Consider the following 25,959-nt stretch of genomic DNA (forward strand, 5'->3'; position numbering starts at 1 on the left):
GGGGAGGAGACCCCGAGGACCTATCCGGGGCATCCTCGGAGCGGAGGTTGAGGGCCACCACCCCGCCACTTCTCTCGCCTTTGCCCTACGACAGCCGTCACTGCCGAAGGGGCCGCCAGCCGCGCGCATCCTGGTCGCGAGCGCCGACCAGGGGTGCGGAGGGGTGGCGGCGGAACCCGGCTGCGGAGGGTGCGCCCGAGGCTGGCACCCCGAGGACAACGGCGAGGCCAAACAGCCGAGGTAACGTGGGGCTACTGGGGTGGCGGGGACAGGGGGCGGGGACCGGGCGAACGCCGCCTCCCCGCAGCCGCTTCCCGGAATCCCTGTCCAGATTCCTGTCTCTCCCGCGACCCGGACTCCACGGGCTCCCGCGGACGCTCCGGGCCGGGGTGGGGGGGGTTTGCCGCCGCCCTTCTCCCGGGGGCCGCCCCCTGCCCACGCCCCCCGCGACCCGGCGGGTCGTTGGAGTGGGTCCACTGACGGGCCCCCGCGGCCGCGCTGCCCTCGGCCCTGGCCGGCCGTCCCGCGCTCATCGCCCCTCCTGGGAGCCGTCTTCACGCGCCCAGCCCTGCGGCTCCACCACCTGCCACACCGAGGGTGCGGGCCGCTGCGAGATGAGAGCCACTGTCAAGTTCAAAAGTAAAACGCCTCTCGATCCACAGCGCCTTGCAAAACTGGGTTACCGGCTCGGGTCTCCGGTCCGGGGTTTTCCGCCCCCCCTCCAAGAGAGCAAACTGACTTTAGCCATCCCTTGTTCCCGGGCGAAAGAGGGTCACGGAGGGGCCACCGGAGCTGGAGTGTCCTATGTCCTTTCAGACCCATCGCTTGGAAGCTGGAGGGAGGACGGGGCGATGGGACAGCGTCGCGGGGACAGGAGTGGGTCCCCCTCCAGGGTCGGGAAGGAATGAGGAACCGGGTGCGAGTCGACGCTCGCGTTTCAACCCTGACCAAAGAAACCAGTTAAACCCAATTTATTGGATCCATCAACCCACTTGTGTGGCTAGCGATGGCTTTGAGAAACTCTAGATGTCCCGTCTGTCTGTCTGTCTCTCTCTTTTAATGTTTGTTTGATTTCCTTGCTTTTGTTTGGCAAAAAGTCTTAGAAACTGAGCAGAACGAGGTGGGAGGTGCAGAGGCAGGTGCAGCCAGCGAGAGGGCTGGAGTCCCCCCCTCCCCCAGGTGTCACACTAACTGACCCCGGCAGCTGAGACCAACAGGCCTTCCGTCACTTGTCCTGCATCTTGGACAGGTTTCAAAGTATCCTCCACCCTACCGTTCTGGCTTGGAGACGAAAGGGGTGGAAGCGAGGCCATAGCAAAATTTGCTCTAAAGAAAATATTTCCTAGTAATATGCGCATCTGTGATAAGGTTTGACCAGTTTGTCGCAGGAAATGACTTGATTCCCAACCACTGCACCACCAAGGAAGTCCTAGTTCTCTTGTTTGAAAGCATGGATCGGTAAACAGGGTCGAACAGTTAGAATGCTGTGAACAGATCATATTCCAACTTCCTGATGTCTTGTAATTTTCTTTAACTTTAGAGGGATATTTTAGGGAGCTATTCTTTCTTATGGAAATCATTTAAATGTCAACAATTTCTTCAGCCTTTGCTTCAGTTTTTTTTCCAAGTAAAATTAAATTTAGACAGAAACATCTGTGTGAGTGTGTGTGTTGTGTGTGTCTATGCACAGAAAGATCTCTGGGATTCTGTTCACCTAATGTTAATGACGGAAATATCAGGATGCTGGGATTTTACTTTTATACATTATTTTTAATTTTTTTAATGAGCGTGTAGAAGTATTTTTACCAAAACAAGACATAAACTAGAAACAAATATGCCAAGATGTAAACAATGGTTGGTGCTTGGTGGTAAAAATAAAGATGATTGTTACTTTCTTCTTTTTGCTTTTTTTTGTATATATTTTTTTAATTTCCAGGAGAAAAAGTATGTAGTTTTATTTGTAGAGTCTTTCTGAATCCATTCATTCGTTGATTAGCAAAGATGCGCAAGGTGTCAGGCTGTGCTGGGTAGGAGAAAAGACAGCATTCTGCTCTCTACCAGGAGAATAGGGGGCAGCAAGTTCCATGAGGGTTGTCTGTCTGTCTGTTTAGGAGGAGTTGAAATTCAGAGAAGAATCACTTTGCCCAGGTTGCATCTCTTTGAGCTGGGCCTTAAAAATGGATAGTTTTTTGTTTGGGTAGCAATGGCAAGGATTGCTGGGTGGGGAGTCGGGGAGGGGGCAGGGTGGGTGGTGATGGGAGTGTCAGAGCAGGATGTGATGTGTTGCCCAGAACTCCGCACTTGTGTGGGACAGTAGTGGGAACACTGGAAAGGCTGGTGGCAGCCTTGAATTCAACCTAAGCCTTTGGTTTCTTGTCAGGCAGCAGTGAACTACAGGCTGGGCTGGTGGCAGAATTTGCAAGGCCCAGAGCAAAATTAAAATGCAGGGCCCCATTGGATTAAAAAGTAGGAAAAAGTACCACCAAAGGTACTAAAATATAAAGCTTTTTCTTTTCTTCAATGGTGTCTCTCAACTTGCCCTTTTTTTTTTCTATTGAAGATCATTCTAAGTAAAAAAACATAAATTTAATTGCTAGCATGAATCTTACCATTCTCCTTTATATTGTGCAAAAGCCAGATCTAAGTGCGAACGTGAGCATTTAATCCAAGTGAAGAATCACCGAATTACAACTGGCATTTCACAGCACACAAAACAGCAGACTTGAATTCAAGCTAGAAACACATTAAAAAGTCCTGCTGACTATCACGCTATCAGGTCTCACCCAGGGTTTTCTAGAGAAATCCAAAAGATTCCAAGTCAAAATTGCCACCTACCACCCATGAGCTATCCAGGCACCTCAACTTATCCCATAATATTGTATCCATTCAGAACATCCACAGAGATATCTTTGTGAGATGTGATGTCATCTCCCATCATTACTCCTCAGCAGAGGGCCTGCACGGTTGTGGACGTTCCCTAGGTGATGGGCGCACCAGGGTTGTAGAATGCCACTTTGCGTGTGACTCCCTTGTTATCTGGTCATCTGTCTTGTGGCCTCTGGTTCCTCTGTTTTGTTCTGATGGTATCACATCTTTGCCTTTGTTCTGCATCTGCAAAACCTTCGCTGTCTTCAGCAGCTGAGAAGTACACACACACTACTACACAATTAGAAGTCCCGCTCTCCTGCGCTGGGCCAGGGGACGCCTCTTCCCTCTCTTTGTTCCTGGTGACTCATACTCCACTTCCAGTTAGGCTTCTGGTACTAGATGCTTGCTTGCTTGGAAAATCTAATTTCCCATCTTGGCATCCTGCCTGGATTTGTTCATGAAGCTCCTTAAAACTCTCCCGGACTCCAACCAGATCAGGCTTCCTGAAGCTCTCGTTACTCTCATCACTGTAGCCGGGGCCGGCTTCAGTCCCCAGGGACCCTGCATGCAGAAGAGTCCCACACTTGGTTGATTGCTCTCCTGTGGTTGTCTTGAAATTCTTAATCATTTTATCTTTGAACTTGTGTTTTGTTAGTGAAATCTGGTGGGACAATGGAACACACGGCAGGCTTGGAGTCTCAGTTGACACTTGGGTCTTACTCGCCCCTTCTCTGCAGGATGGGGACCCTGCCTGGCCTCTCTCTCTACACCCCTTGACTGTTGACACTCTTCATGGGGGCAGCAGCTGGGTTGCATCCAGTGGGAGACTCCCATGTTGCACTGATGCCCACCTGGCATGTGTACAGGGAGGGTAGGCCAGGCAGACTGGAAGCTGCCCCCGGCCCGCCTCACCCAGGGCGCGGCTAGCTGGTCCATCGCGGGTGAAGTTTCTAGGTCAGCCTTGATTCAGGTACATAGCGTGGCAAGGAGCAGAGGTTTAAAGACACTTCAGCGTCACCAGCACGCCGTGGATTGGGATAGCAGATCCTTGGAAAGGGGAGACTCAGGGTTTGATTTTCCCAAGCCCATCCCAGGCTGGTGTGCTGGGTGGCAACAGGAGAGGGTTCCCAGCATCCTTCAGGTGCAAGTGCATGTGTGCACCTGTGGGGAGTGGCACTGGCCCTGAGTATCCTGTGCATGAGAGAGTGCTTCTTGAGCTGGCTGTGTGCCTGGGGGGACCCTCTCTTCCTCCTTGCTACCTTCCTGAGTCTGGTTTGCTTCTTGAGTTTGCTACTTCAAGCCATGCTCCCATTTTCATTTTGACTCGGGGCTTGATGCTGCCTCAGTGTTTTGGGGGACTGAAGAACACCCAGTTGTTTGGATGGAGGGAGACAAAAGCTCCGAGGGAGAGAAGGAATGAGACCGATTGGGGGTTCCTTAAAATGTTTGAAGAATTCCTTTCTCACCTTGGAGGGAGGAAGACTTTCTAGCTGTAACTCAAAATGCAGGTGCTAAGAAAGAAACTACCTTTAAATCTGAAAGCATAGAACCCAGAAGTTTCTGCATGGTTTAAAAAACCAGATAAAAATAAAAAATAAAAAAAATAATTTAAAAAACACAGATAGCACAGGCAAATCAAAGGACAAGTGACAGAGAAAAGTGACAACAGCAGAGAAAAATTAAAAAAGACATGATTCATATCACAAAGGGCCAGTTTCCCTCATACTTTAAAAGCTCCTTCGAACCAATAAGAAACAAAAGTAACAGCTCAATAGAAAAATGGGCAAAGATACAGACAGATAACAAGAAAGGAAATAGCTCTTCCGTATATGAAAACATGCTCAATCTTACCCAGAATAAGAAATACAAAATGAATATTAGTCCGAAGACAACTCTGCATTTATGAATTTAATTTTTAGAAATCCAAGAGCTTGATGGTTATCACGATCATAATCACTACCCATCCCCACAAGCACTTCCTTTGTGGGGAAGCAGAAATTCTCACACGTCGCAGGCAGTTGTGTACATTGTTACAGCCACAAGTGGCGAGAGTGTGACTGTTTCGATCAAAATTACAAATGCAGGGACTTCCCTGGTGGTCCAGTGGTTAGGACTCTGCGCTTTCATTGCAGAGGGCACGTGTTCGATTCCTGGTCGGGGAACTAAGATCCCACAAGCCACACGCCGTGCAGCCAAAAACAAGCAGGAAAAATTACAGACGGCCCCTTTGTGCCAGGTCTCTTCTGTCTGCCCCTGCAAACCCAGCCTCCACCTTGCCCACCCTTTCCTGTGCCCTGGGATCCTGTCTTGTATGGGTACAGCTGCCCGCAGCCTTGTCCTGTGACTTCTGATTGGGTTCAGCCAATGGGGAGCCCCAGGTAAGAGAAGACAGTGAGGAACGTTTATCCCTCAGCCCCCTCGCTGCACAGTCACCTAGGGTCGGCTTACATCCTAGCTCCTCACACAGGATTCTCTCCTTCCAAATTCCAGTGTTGATATCTTCCCCCTGCGCCTCAAGCCCAGGATGATAAGAACCCCTGCTGTTGTTAGTTTCAGATACTACACTCCTCCTTATGGTTGGCCTGCATCTGGCTCACACATTTGTAAATAGTCCCTTGATTAAAATCTTCCTCAAATTATCCTAACTTGAATGTGCTGTTTCCTGCTGGGACCCTGACTGATACACCCTCTGGCCTAGCAATCCTACTTCTGGAATCTTTCTCACACTTAGACTTGACATGTGCAGAATAAGGCATTTCCAAGATTATCCATTGCAGAAACAGTTGGCAGCCACTCAGATGTTCGTCGTGGGGACTGATTATATAAATCATGGTATGTCCATAGAGTAGACTATGCAACTATTTAAAAACACAAGGAAATTCTCTTTGGTGCTGATGTAGAAAGATCTCCCCAATATATTTTTAAGTAGAAAAAGCAGGAATTGGACAGGGAATGTATATGCTATCTCTGTGTAAAAAAAAAAAGGGCTCGGGGGGATAAGAGTACATGTTTGTTTTTGCTTATGCATGAAGATATTCTGAAGAACTCACCAAAAAAACAAATAAAAATAGTTTTCTGAAGGAAGCAAGACTTTTCACTATTTACTTTTTTGTATGTTTAAAATTTTGGAACCAAATGACTATGTTATCTGTTCAAAAGTTAAATTTAAAATTTCTACCTGCCTAGGTAGGGAATTGGTCCCAGAAGCTGAGGTAAAGCTGCTCCTGTAATGGGGTAAACGGTCCAGCTCCCAGAAGGGCCTGGAATCAGGAATCTCCTGCTGATCTTTCATTGTCTTGTCTTTGCCCGTTATCTTTGCAGTTTAATGAGACACTTCAGAATTTTGATCACCTAATATTGATTGCTTTTCAGATGTGAAAGTAAAGAAAGGACATATAAAATAACAAAGATGGTTTTGAGCCAGAATGTCTCAGCGGTTGGACCACTTAATTTGTATCCCATGGGTAAGTGTTACTTTTCTCATAGCTCCATTGCCAGGGACCCTGTTAGGGAGTAGCCAATTGATTTCCCTGCCTTGAGGATCCAGTATCAGCTGCGCAGCCGCAGCCGCATAGCACAGGGATATCAGCTCGGTGCTTTGTGACCGCCTGGAGGGGTGGGATAGGCAGGGTGGGAGGGAGGGAGACGCAAGAGGGAAGAGATATGGGAACATATGTATATGTATAACTGATTCACTTTGTTATAAAGCAGAAACTAACACACCATTGTAAAGCAATTATACCCCAATAAAGATGTTAAAAAAAAAAAAGAGCCAATTGGAACATAGATAGGAAACAAACGTTAATGGTTTGATTCACAATGGGTTTCTGCCCTACTGTTGTTTTAGGAAAACAAACAAATAATAATTAACTTAAGGCTCAATAATGAACGGGGTTAGCCTCACTGTAATTTGAAGAGTAATTTCCCTTAATACCCTCATTCTAATCCAGGGTGGAGTTTATCACTCTATTCCTACTTTGGAAAGAGGCCAGATGCCTTATCTCCCTCCTCAACACAAAACCAAAAAGTCATCCCTGAACTTTGGTTTCCACACTTCATTTATTATTGATTTCTTTTTCCATAGCCCTATTCATGTGTGCCTTTTCTTTACCACTCTTTTGATTCTATTTCAGTATCACTGTGTCATCTGTTCCATAGTTTATCAGTAAGGTAGCCATGAGTTGGTCACTTCTCCCCAGACAAGTGCCATGCATTGGAGAGTATATGACAGCCTTGTTCCCCCACCTACTAAAAATGCCCCTAACCCGCCCCCCCCCCCCGACTCGCCAAGTTGTGGTGACATCCAGGAAACACATGAGAATCCCCACTTCCCATCACCAAGACCTTTCTTCTTCCACCAACCCTGGTAAATATCTTTACCTTGGAAATCCTTTAATTAGCAACATGCTTATTCATATTCTGAGAATTGTTCCAGACAGATGACTGCTTCTCAGGACAGTCCCTCAACCAGCCAACCCTCATGACTAGGATCAGCTCCCAAACATCTTATTTTGGATCCGGTCAGGACGAAACATCCTTAGACAACGAGCTGCTGATACCAAAGTCAGCTCTCTAAGAACCGTTTACTTGGGCTTCCCTGGTGGCGCAGTGGTTGAGAGTCCGCCTGCCGATGTAGGGGACACGGGTTCGTGCCCCGGTCCGGGAAGATCCCACGTGCCGCGGAGCGGCTGGGCCCGTGAGCCATGGCCGCTGAGCCTGCGCGTCCGGAGCCTGTGCTCCGCAACGGGAGAGGCCACAACGGTGAGAGGCCCGCGTACCGCAAAAAAAGAACCGTTTACTTGAGCTTTTTTTCTTTAGCGCAAGAAAAGTCTCAATCCAATATAAATACATCTGTGAGGAAGAATCCCAGACTCAGAGTAGCAATCGTAAATTGAACCTGGTGAAAGTGTTGTTGCTTGTCTAACATGTTTTTCTTCTTCCCAGTGCACATCAGCCTCATGTTTGGTATTTCGTATGTTTTGCCTGGTAAGAGATTTTTCTTGGCTTGACAAAATTTTGTGTAGGGGTCAGAGTGTTGGAGTCACCATTTAGAAGTCAAAAGTGTGGGAAATATGATTCCTGATCCCAGATCTGTTGCCATTTTGTTTGAATCTTTTTCCTCAAATACTTTCCCCCTGGGCTTCCCTGGTGGTGCAGTGGTTGAGAGTCCGCCTGCCGATGCAGGGGACACGGGTTCGTGCCCCGGTCCGGGAAGATCCCACATGCCGCGGAGCGGCTGGGCCCGTGAGCCATGGCCGCTGAGCCTGCGCGTCCGGAGCCTGTGCTCCGCAGCGGGAGAGGCCACGGCAGTGAGAGGCCCGCGTACCACAAAAAAAAAAAAAAACTTTCCCTGTTAAAGGAGAATTTAGCCAATACTGGTTTTCACATTTGTCTCATAAAACAATTATAAGAAATTAACACTAGAGTTAATCTTTAAACCCCTTAAAAGAATATTCACCTCTTAATATTCTCACTAATAGAAGAATGAGGAGACACAGACTGTACCAAACAAAAAATCATCCAGAAATAATTTCCCATTAATTTGCATTCTTCCACCTGTTACCTGGTACCTGGTACCAGATAAGGGAAAACACATTTTTTTAAACTAAATTTCTTACCTACATATAAACCTGTCCACAGAACATCACTATGCATTAAATATGTATCCAGCCTTGTGATGAGTCCTGGGGGATGAAGATTTAGAAACCAAAAAGCCAAGGCCCAGGTCCTAACCACAGGAAACTTTAACCGTATAAGGCAGGGTTTGACAAGTGTAGCTGTGAAGTCTCCTTTGCTGCTGCCACTTCCCAGCTACCTAACATTACATAACTCAACTTCTCAATTTCACAGTCTGTAAAATGGGTTTGTTCATAGCACCTATCAATACTTCAGCATAGGCTTGGGGATGAAATGGAAGATTCAATCTGGACACACATTCTCCCTCTCCTCTCTGTGATGGGGAATTCAGAGGAGGGAGAGCTTGCCATGGGCCAAGCTACTTAGGGGGACTGGAGAAGGGGTTGAGGGTTGACTTGAGAGGATGGGGTGACCCAGGATGGCATAGGTTGTTTTGATCCAAACAGCCGCTGAGAGTCAGTGATAATTGGGTGAGCCCAAATTCTGTTTACAAGTGCTGAGTTCCTGTTTCCTAAGCTTGTCCACCCTGACAACGTGTTGCTTATCTATTAATCGTATTAATAGATGATCGTGTCCAGCCAAACCAGTTCCTTCTGTGTTTCCAAGATCCCAGGGCTCTTGGGAGGGCTTCTCTGCTAGAAGCGTCGGGCTCCAGATCCCAAGGGACAGTTTGAACAGTGGCCGAGGTACAACGCTGGGCTCCAAATTTCAATCTGTTTCTTTTTTTTTTTCTCCTCTTGTTCCCTTTAGATTTTTCAGATGAATCTTGCACTTTAAAGATGACATTACGAAATTTGCAGTCAGTCTTATCATGGGAATTAAAAAACCATTCACTTGTACCAACCCACTATACATTATGGTACACCATCATGAGGTTGGTTTGACATTTCATTTTTCTCTTGCTAAATATATTATCTTTCTATAATGTGGGGAGTGGGGAAGAGGTGATCTTACTTGTGATAGAGCTTTTCTCTCTCTCCCCCTCTTTCGCCCCTTCTCAATTTCGGTTTTTTAATCAGAGCTTTAAAAGTCTAAAGACAAAAGACCCATCCATTTTTAATTACACTGAATACTTGAACAACGCAAAGTTATTTTTGACAAAGCTTGCATTTAGAACCAAAGCTGATTTCTACATGTCAAAGCCTCAGAGGCAAAATAATTATTGTGTCTGTTTGTCACAATTATTTCTCTAACTCAGTAAGTCTGGGTGTTGAAAAGTGCCGCATTTTCTGAGGACAGAAGTCCAAAGATCTGGTGACCATATTGATGGGTTGTGTTTACTTTCCTTTACTCAGGGAGGCATGTGGCACGTCAGAAAGCTGCGTGGTCCAGACTAAGACAGGCCCAGGTCCAAAGTCTGGCTTGGTCACTAACCCACGCAGAGTGCAGCCTCTCTGTGCTAATCTTCCTACTTAGGGGTTGCTGAGGGACTCATGACCTAATGGATGGAGCCCTCTTTGGCGCTCTTCTTCCCACGTCTAACAATCACCCTCCTAAGCCATTACTTTGATCCAGTAGCCCTTCGGGGTGTCCTTTTGTTGGCTGTTTATTTGGCTTATAGCTCTTTGCGGCTGCTGACTGACCCACTGGAGGGCCTCTTGTGGGTTTCTCTTTGGTACCTGCTAAAGTCGTTAAGTTTCTCCCTGCGTTAGGCAGTCACATGTATCACCCACCTACCTTTCTGAAGCTTAAGAGAGCAGATGTCTGTGTTGTCCCCATATAGCACTGGCTGACTTAAGACTGGACCATGTGGTCCTCAGCCAGAGAGAGAGGGGTTCTCAGCGAGGGGCATTCATGATTGTCTGTAGGGGCCGGGAGATCTGGGGCCTCTGCCATGAACGCCCAACATTTGCTCGTTCTTTCATACAGCAAATATTTACTGAGCACCTACTACATGCCAGGGGTCAAACCATGAACCAAAATCCCTGCTCTCTTGGAGCAGACATTCTGAAAGTAGGCAGAGATATCAGTAAACAAAGATATAATGGGGCAGGCGGTGGCAAATGGTATGAAGAAAAGTAGAGACAGGAAAGAGGGATCAAGAGAGAGGGGTGGAGGGCACAGGGTAAGGTGTGCCATTTGAAATAAGGTTGTGAGGGCAGATGACAACACAGGGACATTTGAGCAGAGCTAGACGAGAATGTGGAAGTGGGGCTTGCAGTTAATGGTTTCTTGTCCCATAAATGCTAAAGTTTTCTTTTACCATTTCTTTGCCTTTCAAAGTAAACAAGAAGATATGAAGATCGTTGGGGACTGTACAAATATCACAAGATCATTCTGTGACCTAACAGATGTGTGGGTAAACATGACAGAGATGTACATCCCCAAAGTGGTTGGATTCAGAGGCAACGCAGAGCTGGTCAGTTGTATGGGCTCTTTCTTCCTGGCAATGGACAGTGAGTCAATCTTGTTTATTATCTTTATCATCATCACCAAGATCATCGTTATGTGCTTTGCCATGAAGTTGGAAGTTCTACAGAGGTGTTTTAGATGCAGGGCTAAGGTTCACCTCCTGGCCCTGCTACTTCCAACTCTGTAACCGTGGAGTGGTGACTTTTCTTCTCTGAGCCTCCGTTTTCTTCTCCAAAAAGTGGAATGCTAACCTGTCCTTTGCATCCATGCCTGTACAAGGCAGGCATTCAGGCAGTAGTAGCTGCTGTTTTTCTTTTGAATTTATTTTTTATTGAAGTAGAGTTGATTTACAATGTTGTGTTCATTTCTGGTGTATAGAAGCGTTGTTTCACAGCCCGACAGGAAGTGGGGAATGGAGTTCGGATGGCCTGTAAGAGCTGTCACAACTCCTTGGGCCAATGTTTTCCTAATACTTCAGCCCCTGCCCCAGATCAGAGCCCAATAGCTCTTGCACGTGTGAACGCCCAGGTGTGTGCGCACGCGGGGCCCAGACTCAGAGAAGACTGGATCCCAAGAGCGGGTCTGCCCTCTCTTTCTTTCCCTACAATTGGAGTCAGCTCCCATTGGCACTTGTGTTAACAGCTACAGAGCAGCTGGCAGTGGCTCTCAGCCAGACTCCATCACTTCTTCAGTGTCCTGATCTGCAGCCTGTTTCCAAGAGAAAGATTCGACTTCAGGGTCCTGTTAAAGGCTGTGTAGGTGTATACTCTCATATATGTGCTTAGCAAAGCACGTATTCAGATGACAACTGAATCCTGCTGTAGCAAACTTAGATACTTATGAGATTCTCTGGAATTGTGGACTTGCCTGTTTGTGTATGTGTCCACAGAGAAAAGAAATAGCCCAACTTATAGAACATGGTACTCAGACCATTAAAGAATGTATATTAAAAGAGTAATGAGATATCATTTTTCAAGACTCAAAATGGTAAATATTAAAAGTGTGTAAATACCCAGATTTCGAGGAAATGCAGGGAGCGTGCTTTGACAGCCTTTCTGAAGGTATTTGGCAGTACGTATTGAAGAGCTTAACATGTGCCTGCTCTAATCCAGAATTCCTCTAATAATTTGTCCTAAAGAAATGATTACAGCCAAATGCAAAGATTGAGCTCTAAGAATTAGAGCTATAATCTATACTCATTGATGTATAGATTCTATTCAGAAAACTTAGAGCCAATCTAAATGTTCAAAAGAGTGAATTAGTTAAATCATGGGACAGCCGCTTAGTGGAATAGAAATAGCTGTGAAAAATTATGATGAAGAAGCAGGGTCAGTGACTTTCTATAAAGGGCCAGAGAAGAAACACTTTGGGCTTTGTGGGCCATGTATGGTCTCTGTCACATATCCTTCATTTGTTCACAACCCTTTCAAAAATAACAACCATTCCAAACCTGCAGGCTGTGCAGAATCTAACCCACGGGCCCTAGTTTGCCAGGTAATGATGTAGATAAACATACATTAATATGTTTATGAAATAAATTAAGTGAAAACATATACCATGCAAAACAGTGTAAGAATGACTTAATTTTAGTTTAGATGTGTGTGTGTGTGTGTGTGTGTGTGTACACTCGTTCAGTTTTTATATGTGTAGATATATTTACACACGTACAGCATGGACAAAAGAGGATTAACCACATTCAGAGACAATCCTATCTGTATTTTCTGATATTTCTGCAATGTTTATGTGTTATTATTATATGAGAAGAAGTCATTTTCACTCTTGTGTTTAGAATACAACCTGAACATTGGGGAAATACTGACTTTCATCCCCAAATCTGTGTTCCATTTCTTGTGGTAATAGTAAACAAATTACTTCACTTTTATTGTTCTCAGTTTTTCACCAATAAAAAGAATATATAACCCACACCTCAACGAGGGCCACGGGGAATTAAAAGACAGTTGTAAAGAGGTATGGTTGTATCATGACAGTGGTATCATTACGGTTATGCTGTTTATTGACTGACCTTGGGGTTTGTTTTGTTTTCTAAGCACTGCCTTTGGACCCACCAGAGTTTGAGATTGTTGGTTTTACAGACCACATCAGTGTCAATGTGAAATTTCAGTCTGTCACTCCCAAAATACTAAATGAGGAAGAATTACAGTTTTACTTAGCATTAATTGAAGAACAATCAGGGGGGACCGTTAAGAAGGTAAGTGGTCAAAACAGTACTGAGTTGGCAATGAATACATTGCCAAAAAAATAAAAATCTGTAATGATTTGAACAATTAAAACTGAAGGGTCTAGGCTTCCGTGTGGTCTGACTTCAGGAAGGAGGTCTCCGTAGTTTCTCTATAAAGGGAAGGAGAGAGATGCTGTGGTAGCTGGAGGAAAAAGTGAGGTCGAGGGAGGGACTCTTTAAGATGGAAGAAATGACAGCATGTTCGTGTGAAGAAGGCATGTTCCGGGGCGTGCAGGGCAGGGAGCAATGTCTGGGGGAGGAGATGAGAGTGGACGGAATCTCATGAGCACGAGAGGAGCAGGGACTACGCCTACGCGTCACAGTGGGAGGGAGCTTCCGGTGAAACAGGCAGCAAACGTTGCCGACTTAAAATCACACGATGGCCGCAACGACTATGCCAGGTATGCAACCCAGAGGTTCTGACTCTCCACTGTCGGTTTGCAGTTTCCCTTCGAGGACAGCCCTCTCACCATGACACTTGTGGTTTCTGTCCTTTTTCTTCCTCATTGCTTGTTTTCCAGGCATGAGCTTTTAGTTTGCTACGGGGGCGGGGTGTTCAAAAATAATTCCTCCTCCTTTCAAATATAAACTTGCAGAAAAATATTATTATAGAAGGCTGTATCTGAGCTGGTGGAAATCCTCATTTATAAAACTACTGGTAAGGATGTACTTTGATAACTATAAAACATTATACAAAAGTTATTCTTCAGGAAAGAACCTTCAGATCATCTCTTTAATTCCAAAATGGAACAGAAGTAGCTGAGGAAGAAGAGGCAAAGTGTTTTTAAGGAGAAGACGGGAAACTAGACATCAGCCTCAGTTCTGCCACAGATAAGCTGTGTGGCCTTGAGAAGATTACTTAACCACTCTGAGCTGCAGTTTCCTCACCTGGAGAATGGGAATAATGCCTGCTTTGCAGACTCTTTTGATAATCAAATGAGTTAATATGTATAAAAGCAGTTTCTGAAGTATAGACACGTATCATTAATGAAATAGGATAATCTTATTTTCTTATTTTTGCAAGATTATCTTACTGCAAACATGACATCATGGAGACCTTTATTCCTCATTGGGACTTTTTCCTCCTCATTTGTAAAAGGAAGTGGCTAGACTAGATTTCATGGTTTAAAAATGTATGTGTGCCTGTGTGTGTGCGTGTGCATGTATGTGTGTGTATACACGTACATGTAGTTTTGTGATAAATTGCTTGCCCCAAGTAACTTATAAAATACTTTTTCTTGCCAAGCCTATGATATTTCTATCCCTGTTTAAGATTTGAAGACAAATCTCTAAAGACTCTCTTAAGGCTTGCGTCTAAATGAAATTCTCACTTAAAGTCTTACTGATGTTTTTGTTTATTTTTATAGCATAAACCCCCAATAAATGGAAACGTCACTGAAAATTTCATTTATATCATCGACAAGTTAATTCCAAAAACAAACTACTGTGTATCTGTTTATTTCGAGCCTAAACATCCAAGAAAAATAAATCGATCTCCCTTAAAATGTACCCTCTTTCAACCTGGATGGGAATCAGGTATGCCAGTTTTTGAAAATTCATGTTTTGCTTTTACTCTGAGGGAAAACCTGTTTCAAGAAAAGAATCTGAAGGTCGTGGAGCAGCACAGGCATTTCTTCCAACCAAGGCACATCACAGAGATGTTTTCTGTCGGTCAGTCTCTACCATGTGGTGAAGTCACTTTTATGTTGCCATACCATGGGGACCATCAGGTATCTTCCTTTGTAACATCAGAAATCCTCCTGAAGTGGAAATGCTTTTATTTCAGGGAGTCAGGATCAAGTTCAGTTCTGTGCGCCCTTAGCCCGGCCGTTATTCAAGCCAAGTGCTGGAGGAGGCTGGGTTGCCGAAGCAACTGCCTGCAGAGGTATCAGAGGGTAGAATGATGGATGTGGTCAGGTTCATATATGTGGCCTGGCTCTCAGGAAGGTTGGCTGTAGCTCATAGATGAAAGAGAAACCTGCCAGTGTGGATGAGATAGTCACTGCTGAATGCTGAAAGCCCTTCTGTGACCAAAGCATCAGAACAGTAGACAGCATGCTCCCCGAACCTTCCTTCGAATGGAGGAATTTGCAGGGAGAACAGTCCTTCAGGCTTAGGAATATCCACTGCTGATTATTTTCTCGGGAAGTCACTAGGTCTCCAACTGTTTTGCCAAAAGTGAAAATCTCCCCCGCAAAGAAGCCTTTCTGGTTTCCCAAGCCCAGTGAGCGTTTCTTTAATGCTCTGATCTACCAGAGTAAACATAAAATAAGACGAGATTTATAAGGAAGTGACTGTAAGTGCTATGGCTTGTGTCTGAAGTGAGCTTCACTAACCAGTGCCTGACACATCAGGGTGCCTGGTGTTTGCTGTAACTCCAGGCCGTGTGATTTTGTTCTCTAGAATTCCTCAGAATCAAGTGTTACACAGGCTAATTTTAAAGGAATGATACACAGGCCAATTTTATTTCATGACTTTAGCTTCAATAATTTATATAATGTCAGTTACCTATGGGCACACCTAAAACTGCATATAGATTCTTCATGCCTACAAAAATGTAAACCCCAAACAAATGAACATATCTGTGTTCTAACACCAATTCTCAACATCAACCAAGTGTCCAGAGATTCGATTCATTTCTGATACTACAGGGAGTTAGCGCATGCCCCATAGGTTAAGGGGCTCAGTCCCACAAGGCTGCCTTCACTACAGATGCCAGCAGGTCCTACAAGTCCTACAACTTGCCATACAAGTCCTAGGTCCCCAGGCTACCCACACTTCTGTCCAACCTGGTGACAGATTCAGAGTTTCCCAGATTTAATAGTTCGCTAGAATGACTCATAGAACTCAGGAAAACACTATGCTTACTCTTACCATTTTATTATAGAAAATACAAATGAGCAGCCAGATGAAGAGGTACATAGTCTGGAAGGCTGCAAGGGCAGGAGCTTCTGTTCTTGCAGAGACGGGATACACCACCCTCCCTATACTTTGATATGTTCACCAACCAGAATTTCCCCAAGCCTCACTGTCCAGAGTTTTTATTGGGTTCATTACGTAGGCATGGTTAATTAAATCATCGGCCATTTGTGATTAACTCAATCTCCAGCCCCTCTCCCCTCCCTAGAGGTCAGGGGTGGGACCAGAATTTCCAGAAGTTCAGCTCATTAACATAAACTCAGATATGGTCCCTAAAAGGCACTCTATCACTGAGGAAATTCCAGGGGTTTTTGAAATTCTGTGCCAAGAACCAGGGACAAAGGCCAGGTATTATTATTATTATTATTATTATTATTACTATACCATGATCTTATAAACAAACAGAACTGTGAAACCAATTGAATGAAGAAATTATTTCTCCTCTGCTCAACAGAATACTTCTGTACTACAAATTTGTGGGGGGCTTTTTCCCACACCAAACACTTCTTCCACATCAGCTCATCGTCATACAATTTAACTCAATTCTAACACCATCTGCTTGGAGAAAGCGTCAGATCCCACAAGTTAAGGGCTCAGTCCCACAAGACTGCCCCTCCCCCACTTAAACGCCAGTCGCAGGTTCACGTTGTCACGTGGACTCTGACCAACAAGCTATAAATCGGAGATTCCCACAATCCTCTCCTTGGCTTTGATAATTGGCTAGAATGGCTCACAGAAGTCAGGAAAAGAGTTTACTTACTAGATTCCTGTTTATTATAAAAGGTTGCAACTCAGGAAGAGCCAGAAGGAAGAGATGCATAGGGCAAGGTTTGGAAGTTCTCCAAACCCCATCATTTAGGGTTTTGAAGGAGGCTTATGTAGACATGACAGATTAAATCCTTGGCCATTGGCAATTACTTCAACCTCCCACTTCTCCCCTCCCCAGAGGTCAAGGGGTGGGGCTGAAAGTTCCAACTCTCTAAATCACAGAGTCGGTTCCCCTGGCAACCAGTGCCCATCCTCTGGGACTTTCCAAAAATCATCTCCTTAATGTAAACCAAGTGAGGTTGAGAGGGGCTTGTTATGAATAACAAAAAATGCTCCTTTCACTTTGTTTGCTGTAATCACTTAGGAAATTCTAAGGGTTTCAGAACTGGGGACAAAGACTAAATATGTACTTCTTATTATAAATCACAATATCACAGCAATAAAAAACCCAGTAATATGGCATGACAGACAGTGGTTTGCTGAAACTCAGTCTGCACTTAGGTGAATCCAAGCCTGACTAAAGGCACTGCTTCTTTGGAAGTTGATATCCTTGTTCTGTGATGGTTCAGTTTCTCCCCGACTTTTCTCTGTTTCACCCACTAAGAAATGGTCATGCAGCAGCACGCAGTCCCATCACTTCATGTTTCCTTGGTGTGAACACATCATCTTGCATATTGTCAACCTCCATTATTTTTATCATTACGTGAGACAGTTAACATACAGGTATGCCTCACTATCCAAATATTTCATGTCCCAATTCTTGTCTGAAACTTCAGGAACCAAGTAGGTTCATATAACGTGGCCCCTCTCACTATCCAAACTGGCCGTGTGAGCCACCCTCAGCTAGCCAAACTCAGGGAATTCTTGAAGGATGACCTGGGATCAGAGTTAACTTAACTGGGACTCAGTGGTGGACACTGGTATCTCAAGGCAGTATTGATATGGGGGAATTTAGTCCAGAGAGCTGGAGGAATGTCTCCCCTTTGTCAAACATTAAACTAATTGGTTGGGTTTTTTCAGTAAGGTCCTGAGGGAAAGCTGTGCTTATCCATTTGACAAAAAGAAAATTTTTTTGGCCGTGCCACATGCATGCACAGCTTGCGGGATCTCTGTTCCCCGACCAGAGATAGAACCCGTGCCCCCTGCATTACAAGCGCGGAGTTCCAACCACTGGACCACCAGGAATTCCCCATTTGGCAAATATTTGTCAGGGGTCTAGTAGGTGCCAGATTCTTTTCTAGATACTGGGGATACAGCAGTGAACAAAAGAGACAAAAATTCCTGAGCTTATAGATCTTATATTGGGAGACAGAGAAACAAGATTAAAAAATAAAATATAGTGTGTGTCAAGTGATGGTAAGTACTACGGAGAAAACTTAAGCAGAAAGGGTGCAGAGAGGGGGGCAATTTCAGGTAGAGGGTGGAGGCAGGAGGAGGGGTGGACCCATGGGTCAGAATTCCATGACATCATTGCTTCTCCAAAGAAATCACTTTGGTTCACAGAATCCTCTTCAGGAATGTAAGCTCTATACGTGTAAGAATTTTGTATTATAAAGGTGTGCCTTTATGGCTAGATCTGATTGTAGAACTGCCATTGATATGACATGCCTTCATTCATTCTTCTTTTTTATTGGAATATAGTTGATTTACAATGTTGTGTTAGTTTCGGGTGTACAGCAAGGTGAATCAGTTATACATATCCACATATCCACCCTTTTTTAGATTCTTTTCCAATATAGGTCATTACAGAGTATTGAGTAGAGTTCACTGTGCTATACAGTAGGTCCTCACTAGTTATCTGTTTTATATACAGTAGTGTGTATATGTCAATCCCAATCTCCCAGTTTATTCCCCCCCTTTCCCTCCAGTAACCATGAGTTTCTTTCTTACATCTGTGACTCTGTTTCTGTTTCGTAAATAAGTTCATTTGTACCATTTTTTTAGATTCTACATAAAGGCATATGGTATTTGTCTTCCTCTCCCTGACTTACTTCACTCAGTATGACAAGCTCTAGGTCCATCCATGTTGCTGCAAATGGCATTATTTTGTTCTTTTTCTTTTGGTTGAGTAACATCCCATTGTATATATGTACCACATCTTCTTTATCCATTTGTCTGTTGATGGACATTTAGGTTACTTCCATGTCCTGGCTATTGTACATAGTGCTGCAACGGACATTGGGTGCATGTGTCTTTTCTAATCATGGTTTTCTCTGGATAAATGCCCAGGAGTGGGATTGCTGGATCATATGGTAACTCTGTTTTTAGTTTTGTAAGGAACCACCATAGTGTTCTCCATAATGGTCTTACCAATTCACATTCCCATCAACAGTAAATGAGGGTTCCCTTTTCTCCACACCCTCTCCAGCATGTCTTGTTTGTAGATTTTTTGAAGATGACCCATTCATTCCTGATGGGAATGAAAGGGGTTTGTGAATCTTCTGCCATCTGAGGGAGCAGACCTTCCCTGAGTTTCTTTCTGTTCATTCTTTAACCTTTTGAAAGACTTTAAAAATATATGAGCCATCTTTACTTTTTCCTCTCCTGTATTTGTTTTGCCTGAGGCTGTGGCTCTAGGATTAATATTAAGAAAAGTCTTTCTGGAAATTTAAGAGAGCCTTAGTTATGTAACTATTGATTTCTTCTCAGTCCAGTTGGACTTACGGAAGAAAGGTATTTTCATTCAGAAAATTGAGATTTTCCAAAAGTAATGTTGACAGGAAACTAAAGGAGAACTCCTAACAGGACAAAGCAAGTTCTAGGCTCCTGGCGTGGCCAAAGTCCAGCTTCAGGGTGACGCAATTGTTCTCTTCAGAAAAACTCCCCTTTTCCACTCCTCCCTGCCTGCCGTGCCTGCTAACTATGCCTATTCAGCATTGGAGACCTGACTAGTATGACTCAGAAAGTTTTTTTTTTTTAATTTTGATAATTTACACTTGAATGGTCACATGTGGCTAGTGGCTGCCATATTGGACAGTGCAGTTATAGAACATAATTATCTACTGGAAGAAATTTTACTTTTAGAAACGGAATTTTTATCAATTTTTTAAAATGTATACTTGGATTACTTTCCATTCTTTGGTATTTAACAATAGTTTTTCCAACTTTTGCCCCCTTGATAAACCCCTCCACCGCCAGATCAATGTACATTTATTCCCAACCGCAATTGTTCATTGGATTTATTTTGAAATAAAGCCATTTAATTTTCATCAACAGAGTCATCAGAATCTGCCACAATAGGAGGAATAATTACTCTGTTTTTAGTGGCTGCTGTCGTCATAAGCACTGTAATGATGCTGAAACGGATCGGTTACATATGCGTAAGAAATAATTTCCCCAAAGTTTTGGTAGGTATTTTTTTTTAATTCCTGTCTTTATTTTTCATTTTAACTTAAGAATTTTCATTATACGCTTAAATATTTACACAGAAGAAAACCCCATTGTCTCAAAACATCAAGGTGTTTTATCACTCTGGATTCCTTTCCATCCCTATAAACCTCTATTTTGAATTTTCTGCTTTCTTTTTATACTTTGTCCACATATGATTTTCAATAATCAACATAGTTTTCCATTGTTATTAATGTCTCCTTTTTCCCTTAATCATTTCTCAACTGTAGGGCATTTGGATTGATTTCTTTTCCTTTCAGTGTCTGTCTTTGGCCATTATGAACAATGCAATGAACATTTTTATACAGGTTGTCTTTTTAGTTTGGATTACTTCCATGGAATAGATACACAAAGTGAATTTATCTTATATAAAGGATTAATTTATAATGCTAGTGTCAACATAGAGATGGACACCTTTCTCCAAAGCTCTGCTGGCATTAATCATTTTTTCTACTTTTGTTCATCTATCGCAGTATAACTGTCCCCCAGAGTTGCTCTCATTTGTGTTCATTGTTAGTGAAACCAGCCATTCTGTCTTCATATTTTCTCTCTGCTTCCTGAGGCATATTCTTCCTGCTCGGAGCCTTTAGCACTCAGCCAAGTCTGGGTATTGATCTTACATATTTCTAAAGCCTCCTCATGTGCTTTGACTCAAGCACTTTGCCCATCATTTTTCATTTTCCCTATCGTGTCACTTTCCTTCTACATTAGAAAATTATCAGAAATATCTTATTTTTCTACGTTTGAACTCATTCACCTTCTTCTTCTTCTTCTTTTTTTTTTTTTTTGTGATACGCGGGCCTCTCACTGTTGCAGCCTCTCCCGTTGCGGAGCACAGGCTCCGGACGCGCAGGCTCAGTGGCCATGGCTCACGGGCCCAGCCGCTCCGCAGCATGTGGGATCTTCCCGGACCGGGGCACGAACCCGTGTCCCCTGCATCAGCAGGCGGACTCTCAACCACTGCGCCACCAAGGAAGCCCTCTTCTTCTAATTTTTTTAACAGCCACAAATAAATATCCCTCCACAGGTGATAAAAGTGTAGGCTTTTTATTTTCTAATTCTTTTGTTTCTTTAAAATTTTTTAAATTGAAGTGTAGTTTATTTACAACGTTGTGTTAGTTTCAAGTATACAGAAAGTGATTCAAGTGTACAGGAAGAATATATATATATTCTTTTTCAAATTCTTTTCCATTATAGGTTATTACAAGATATTGACTATAGTTCCCTGTGCTATACAGTAGGTCCTGGTTGTTTACCTACATTATACACAGTAGTATGTTTATATTAATCCCAAATTCCTAATTTATCTCTTCCCACCCCTGTCCCTTTTCCCTTTTGGTAAACATAAGTTTGTTTTCTATGTCTATGAATCTATTTCTGTTTTGTAAATAAGTTCATTTGAATCATTTTTTTTAGATTCCACAAATAAGTGATAGCATATGATATTTGTCTTTCTCTCTGACTTTCTTCACCTAATATGATAAACTCTAGGTCCCTTCAAGTTTTTGCAAATGGCATTATTTCATTCTTTGTTATGGACGATGTACGCTTCTTTCTCTTGTTCTTATTCAGGTTGGGTTGGGGGAGGGATTGTTTGGGGGGAGGGGTGCTTTGGGAGGTTTTACTTACAATTAGTATTTGAACCTAGGTGGCATTTGGTTGTAGCTTATGAGGAGGAAATTGCTCTGTGTTGGATTTCATCCATACTATGATCGCTGTATTGCAAGAATGGTTGGTTTTTATCCATCAGTGTAACTTTTATCTTTGTATCTTTAACAATGTATATTTTGAATCTTTTATGTTAGTGTTCAGTTGCAAGTTTACTCTCAGCCTTTACTCCAACTCTTCCGTTGGCCAAGTACTGCTTTGGCCTTGAGGTCTTAGGTAAATCCCACTCCCATTCACATTTCTCATGCAGCCTTGAGATTTAAAGGCCCTTAGCACCACACCCATCACCTCCTAGGTAATCTTCTGCCTGAATTACCTAAACTCATTACTAACCCTCCTCCCAGGTCTCCCTGGGGCTCTTCCCATCCTTAAAATGCACCCAAATTATATGCCAATTATATTTATACCTGTTATTGTGTTAACCCCAAGTAATGACAGGAGGTATTGTTATCTTGTGTCCACCTGGTATTTCTCCATTAAAAATTGTTACTCTGTGTTTAAGTAAAAACTCTAGGAATAGTAAAACAGAAAACCCTAGGTCTAGTATGTGTGTGTATGTACGTTTAATCAAGAACAGATATTAAAAATTTTAAACATTGTCTTTTCTCTCTCTCCCCTCCCCCTCCCCTCCCCCTCCTTCTCCTCTTTTGCATTTAACAAATACGTGTTGTGTATTTACTGTGTGTCCACATGTTATAGGTGCTGGGGATTTAGATGTGAATAAAGCAAACAAAAAATGTGCCCTCATGGAGCTTAAAGTCTGAAAAATGGGGGAAGAGACAATGATAATTTATAGATGATATGACTGGCTAAGTAAGAAATTCAGAATCTAGAGACGAAGTATTAGGACTAATAAGTTTAGCAATGTGTTACACACAAAATAATCAATGTAAAAATGCTTGCATTTTTATACATTAGCAACAATCACTTAGAAAACAAATATATTTTTATATAAGGTGCTTTTCAACATCCAAGAAATTAAGTACACAAACCATAGCAAAAAGCTCTGTGAATTTTCACAAACTCAATGTACCCACGTAACTCACACCCAGATCAAGAAAGAAAACATGACCAGCCTCCCCAGGAGTCTCTCCTACCTATTAGTCACTGCCCATTTCCAGGATAACCACTTTCCTGATTACTAACAGCATAGATTAGTTTTACCTGGTTTTGAACTTGGAATCATACAGTTAAATGGAATAATGCGATTTAAATGAAAACATACTGTTTTTATAATACCATTACAATGGTAATAAAAATATTTTAAAAACAAGGAAGATATCTAACAGAAGATGTCATAAGCCCATTGTGGAGAAAATTATCTAACCTTATTGAAAAGCATTATCAAAGATCTAGTCAAATGGAGATCCCAGAGACAGACCCACATATGTGGAAACATGACTAATGACAAGTAGGAATTGCAATGGGGAAAGGATTGACAGGTCAATAAATGTTATCTATATGGGGGGAAATGAAATTGGATCCCTACCTCACACCATACACAAACATCAATTTCAGGCTTATTAAAGACTGTAATGTGAAAGGCAAAACTGTTAAAAGTTTTAGAAGGCAGTAAAGGAGATTTTCACTTTGGGGCAAGGAAGATTCAGCAGAAACCATGAAGAAAGAAAAGTGATACATCTTCTTACATTAAAATTGAGAACTTCTTTCCATCAAATGTTATCATAAAGAGAGTAGAATGTTAAACCAGAGACTGGGGGAAATTACATATAGCATAAATAATCGACAGATAATTGGCATCTAGATTATAGATTATATATAGAACCCCCATAAATCAATAAGAAAAATGATGAGCAACCCAATGGAACAATTCATCCCAAGGCTAGGTCTGGAGAGAGTCAGGGAAGAGTAGGCTTGTCAAATTGGGCAGCCTGAGCAAGAGAATAGAGAGGAGGAGGATGTCATTGATGATTCCAGGTCTGTGAAAGGAATCTCGTGACCACCCTCCTCAGCATGACCCCACTGTAGCCAGTCTCCTTAGCCCACCTCACCTTCTGTGTCCTGGAGGTGCTGGATCAGCGCAAGCTGCAGTCTCCCTGCTCTTCTCATCTCTGACCCTTTAGGGGTCACCTGCCTCTTTAAGGTCCTCCAGTGCAGAGGGCTTTGACCCCAGTGGAATCGGCTCCCTAGAATCTCTCCTTACTCACAGTTCCTTGATACCCTTAAGAATGTCAGCAATCCAGGGCTGAAATCTATCCAGACTAAATGGATAGATTCCCCTGACAAGCAAGAAGCAGCGAGGAAATGGCAGTAGGAAGGAGTGGGCCAGTCTCTGCTGCAGGCAACCTCCTAGTTTGAAACCCAGCCTCCACCACTTAGTATTCCTGAAACTTGTGAAACTTGGGCAAGTTTCTTAACCTCTCTGCCTCATTTTCTCATCTGTAAAGTGGGGTTAAGAATAGTAAGCCTACTTCATAGAGCGGTTGTGAGGGTAAAATGAATTATAACGTGTGTAGATTACTAAAAGCAGTGCCCTGCAAATAGTAAACACTATGTAACCATTAGCCATTGTTGTCGTTGCTTTTGTCATCATCCTCATTACCACCTTCCCCATCACTGTGTAGTTAACCTCATTAAGTTTTATGATGTCAAAAAGTAAAGAACAAACACTCAGAATTGATCCTCTCTGTTGTTTTTTTTTAAAGAATTTTAATAAATTGTCAGTCTGGGTATTTCCCGAGCTGCCTCCGTTGGAAAAAGTGGCTACCGTGGAGCTTATTCACATCAACAGAAAGAAGAAAGTGTGGAATTATAATTATGATGATGAAAGTGACAGCGAGGATGAAGCAGCCCCCCGAATAAGCGCAGGTGGTTACACCACGCACGGACTAACGGGTAGGCTGTGGCCCGCCTCTGTGTCCTCGGCCACCTTGGAGGACTGCATTGACCCGGCTACTGAGGAGCGTGACCTGCCGGAGCCCGAGGCTGATGCTGAGGCCCTGATGGCACCAGGGCCCAGCCCCTGGCAGTCGGAATGCACAAGTAGGGGCTACCAGGGGAGAGGGAACCTGCTGCAGGACCCCTTTTCCGAGGAGGACAGCAGCCCCATGGAGGGGTCTGGGGACAGAATTGTCTTCAATGTGGATTTGAACTCTGTGTGTGTGAGGGCCCTTGAGGACAACGACGACTCAGAAGTCACTCCAATGTTACCATCTGGTCCAGAAGAGACAGTTGTGCTAGAGGACCCCGACGAGACAGAATCGAACCACCTTCTGGTGGCCAGTGGAGAAGGGACACAGCTGCCCTTCCCCGGCCCCTCTGCGGAGTATCCGTGGCCTGAAGATTCTCCTTCTGATGAAAGTGACACTTCCGAATTGGATGTTGACATGGGGGATGGTTATGTAATGAGATGAATGAATCAAGAAATATTTAATTAACTTGGACACCTGCTACCTCCGGTGCTGTCCCTCCCAGCACCCGCACTTGCTCCTTTGGGGTCTCCAAGTGTTCTCCGACGGAAAGATTAGGAGACTGGTGACATCATCTGTGCAAATTCCCGGTCTGGGGGAAGGGGGGGTGGGAAACAGAGTATTCTGGTATCATTCAGTGTGTTGTTTACCAGTTCAAAGTGATTTGCTTTGAAGGGAAAAGGCCCTGCCCATTCCCTTTATTCTCATGGATGTCTAATGTTTCTGCATCATGTTTCCCAGAGTAAAGAGCAGGGTTTATAGCAGGGGCAGTCAGCATTGTTTACCAAAGTCTCCAGGGAAGAGCTGGAAAGCAGCAGAAAAAGAGGAGGGAGGCTGGGCTGCGGGAGAGAAAGGAGGGGCACACACCAGGAAACAGAAGCACAGGCTTCGGGTTGGGTTAGAAGTAGGGAAGGTCCAGCCAAGTCTTGGGCACCTCCCTGATGATATTCTGTCGCCTACACTCTTGAAAATTCAACTCTCAGCCCCTTGCACAACCCTCCTCAATCTGAGTGAGGAAGAGACACACCAAGTGCGGGCCGGGTGACTAATACAGAAACATTTGCATAAGGGAGAGGGACAGAATCTCTGTGTCATATTTTAAGATTTAATTTTGTACAATGGTTGGAGGTTGGTAAAAAAGAAAACACGCTTTTTAATATAAATTTGGGAATGTCTTCAGAGTTGTTTCTT

The 25,959-nt window shown here is 43.6% G+C and overlaps 1 protein-coding gene across 2 annotated transcripts; it reads left to right on the forward strand.

Moving 5' to 3' along the window:
- IFNAR2 (interferon alpha and beta receptor subunit 2) lies at positions 1-25,943 on the forward strand. Of its 2 annotated transcripts, XM_004264523.4 has the most exons (9): positions 1-240; positions 6,241-6,332; positions 7,813-7,854; positions 9,256-9,379; positions 10,729-10,901; positions 12,906-13,066; positions 14,464-14,632; positions 20,000-20,130; positions 24,505-25,943. In XM_004264523.4, the coding sequence occupies exons 2-9, from the start codon at positions 6,278-6,280 to the stop codon at positions 25,210-25,212; spliced, it is 1,563 nt and encodes a 520-aa protein (XP_004264571.2). In that variant the 5' UTR covers positions 1-240; positions 6,241-6,277; the 3' UTR covers positions 25,213-25,943. The 2 variants fall into 2 exon arrangements, with proteins under 2 accessions (XP_004264571.2, XP_033274103.1); XM_033418212.2 differs by lacking the exon at positions 20,000-20,130 and having other exon boundaries at positions 109-240; positions 24,505-24,640.
- The last annotated feature ends 16 nt before the right edge of the window (positions 25,944-25,959 follow it).

This window comes from Orcinus orca, chromosome 5 (genome assembly GCF_937001465.1).
Source record: "Orcinus orca chromosome 5, mOrcOrc1.1, whole genome shotgun sequence".
NCBI lineage: Eukaryota > Metazoa > Chordata > Mammalia > Artiodactyla > Delphinidae > Orcinus > Orcinus orca.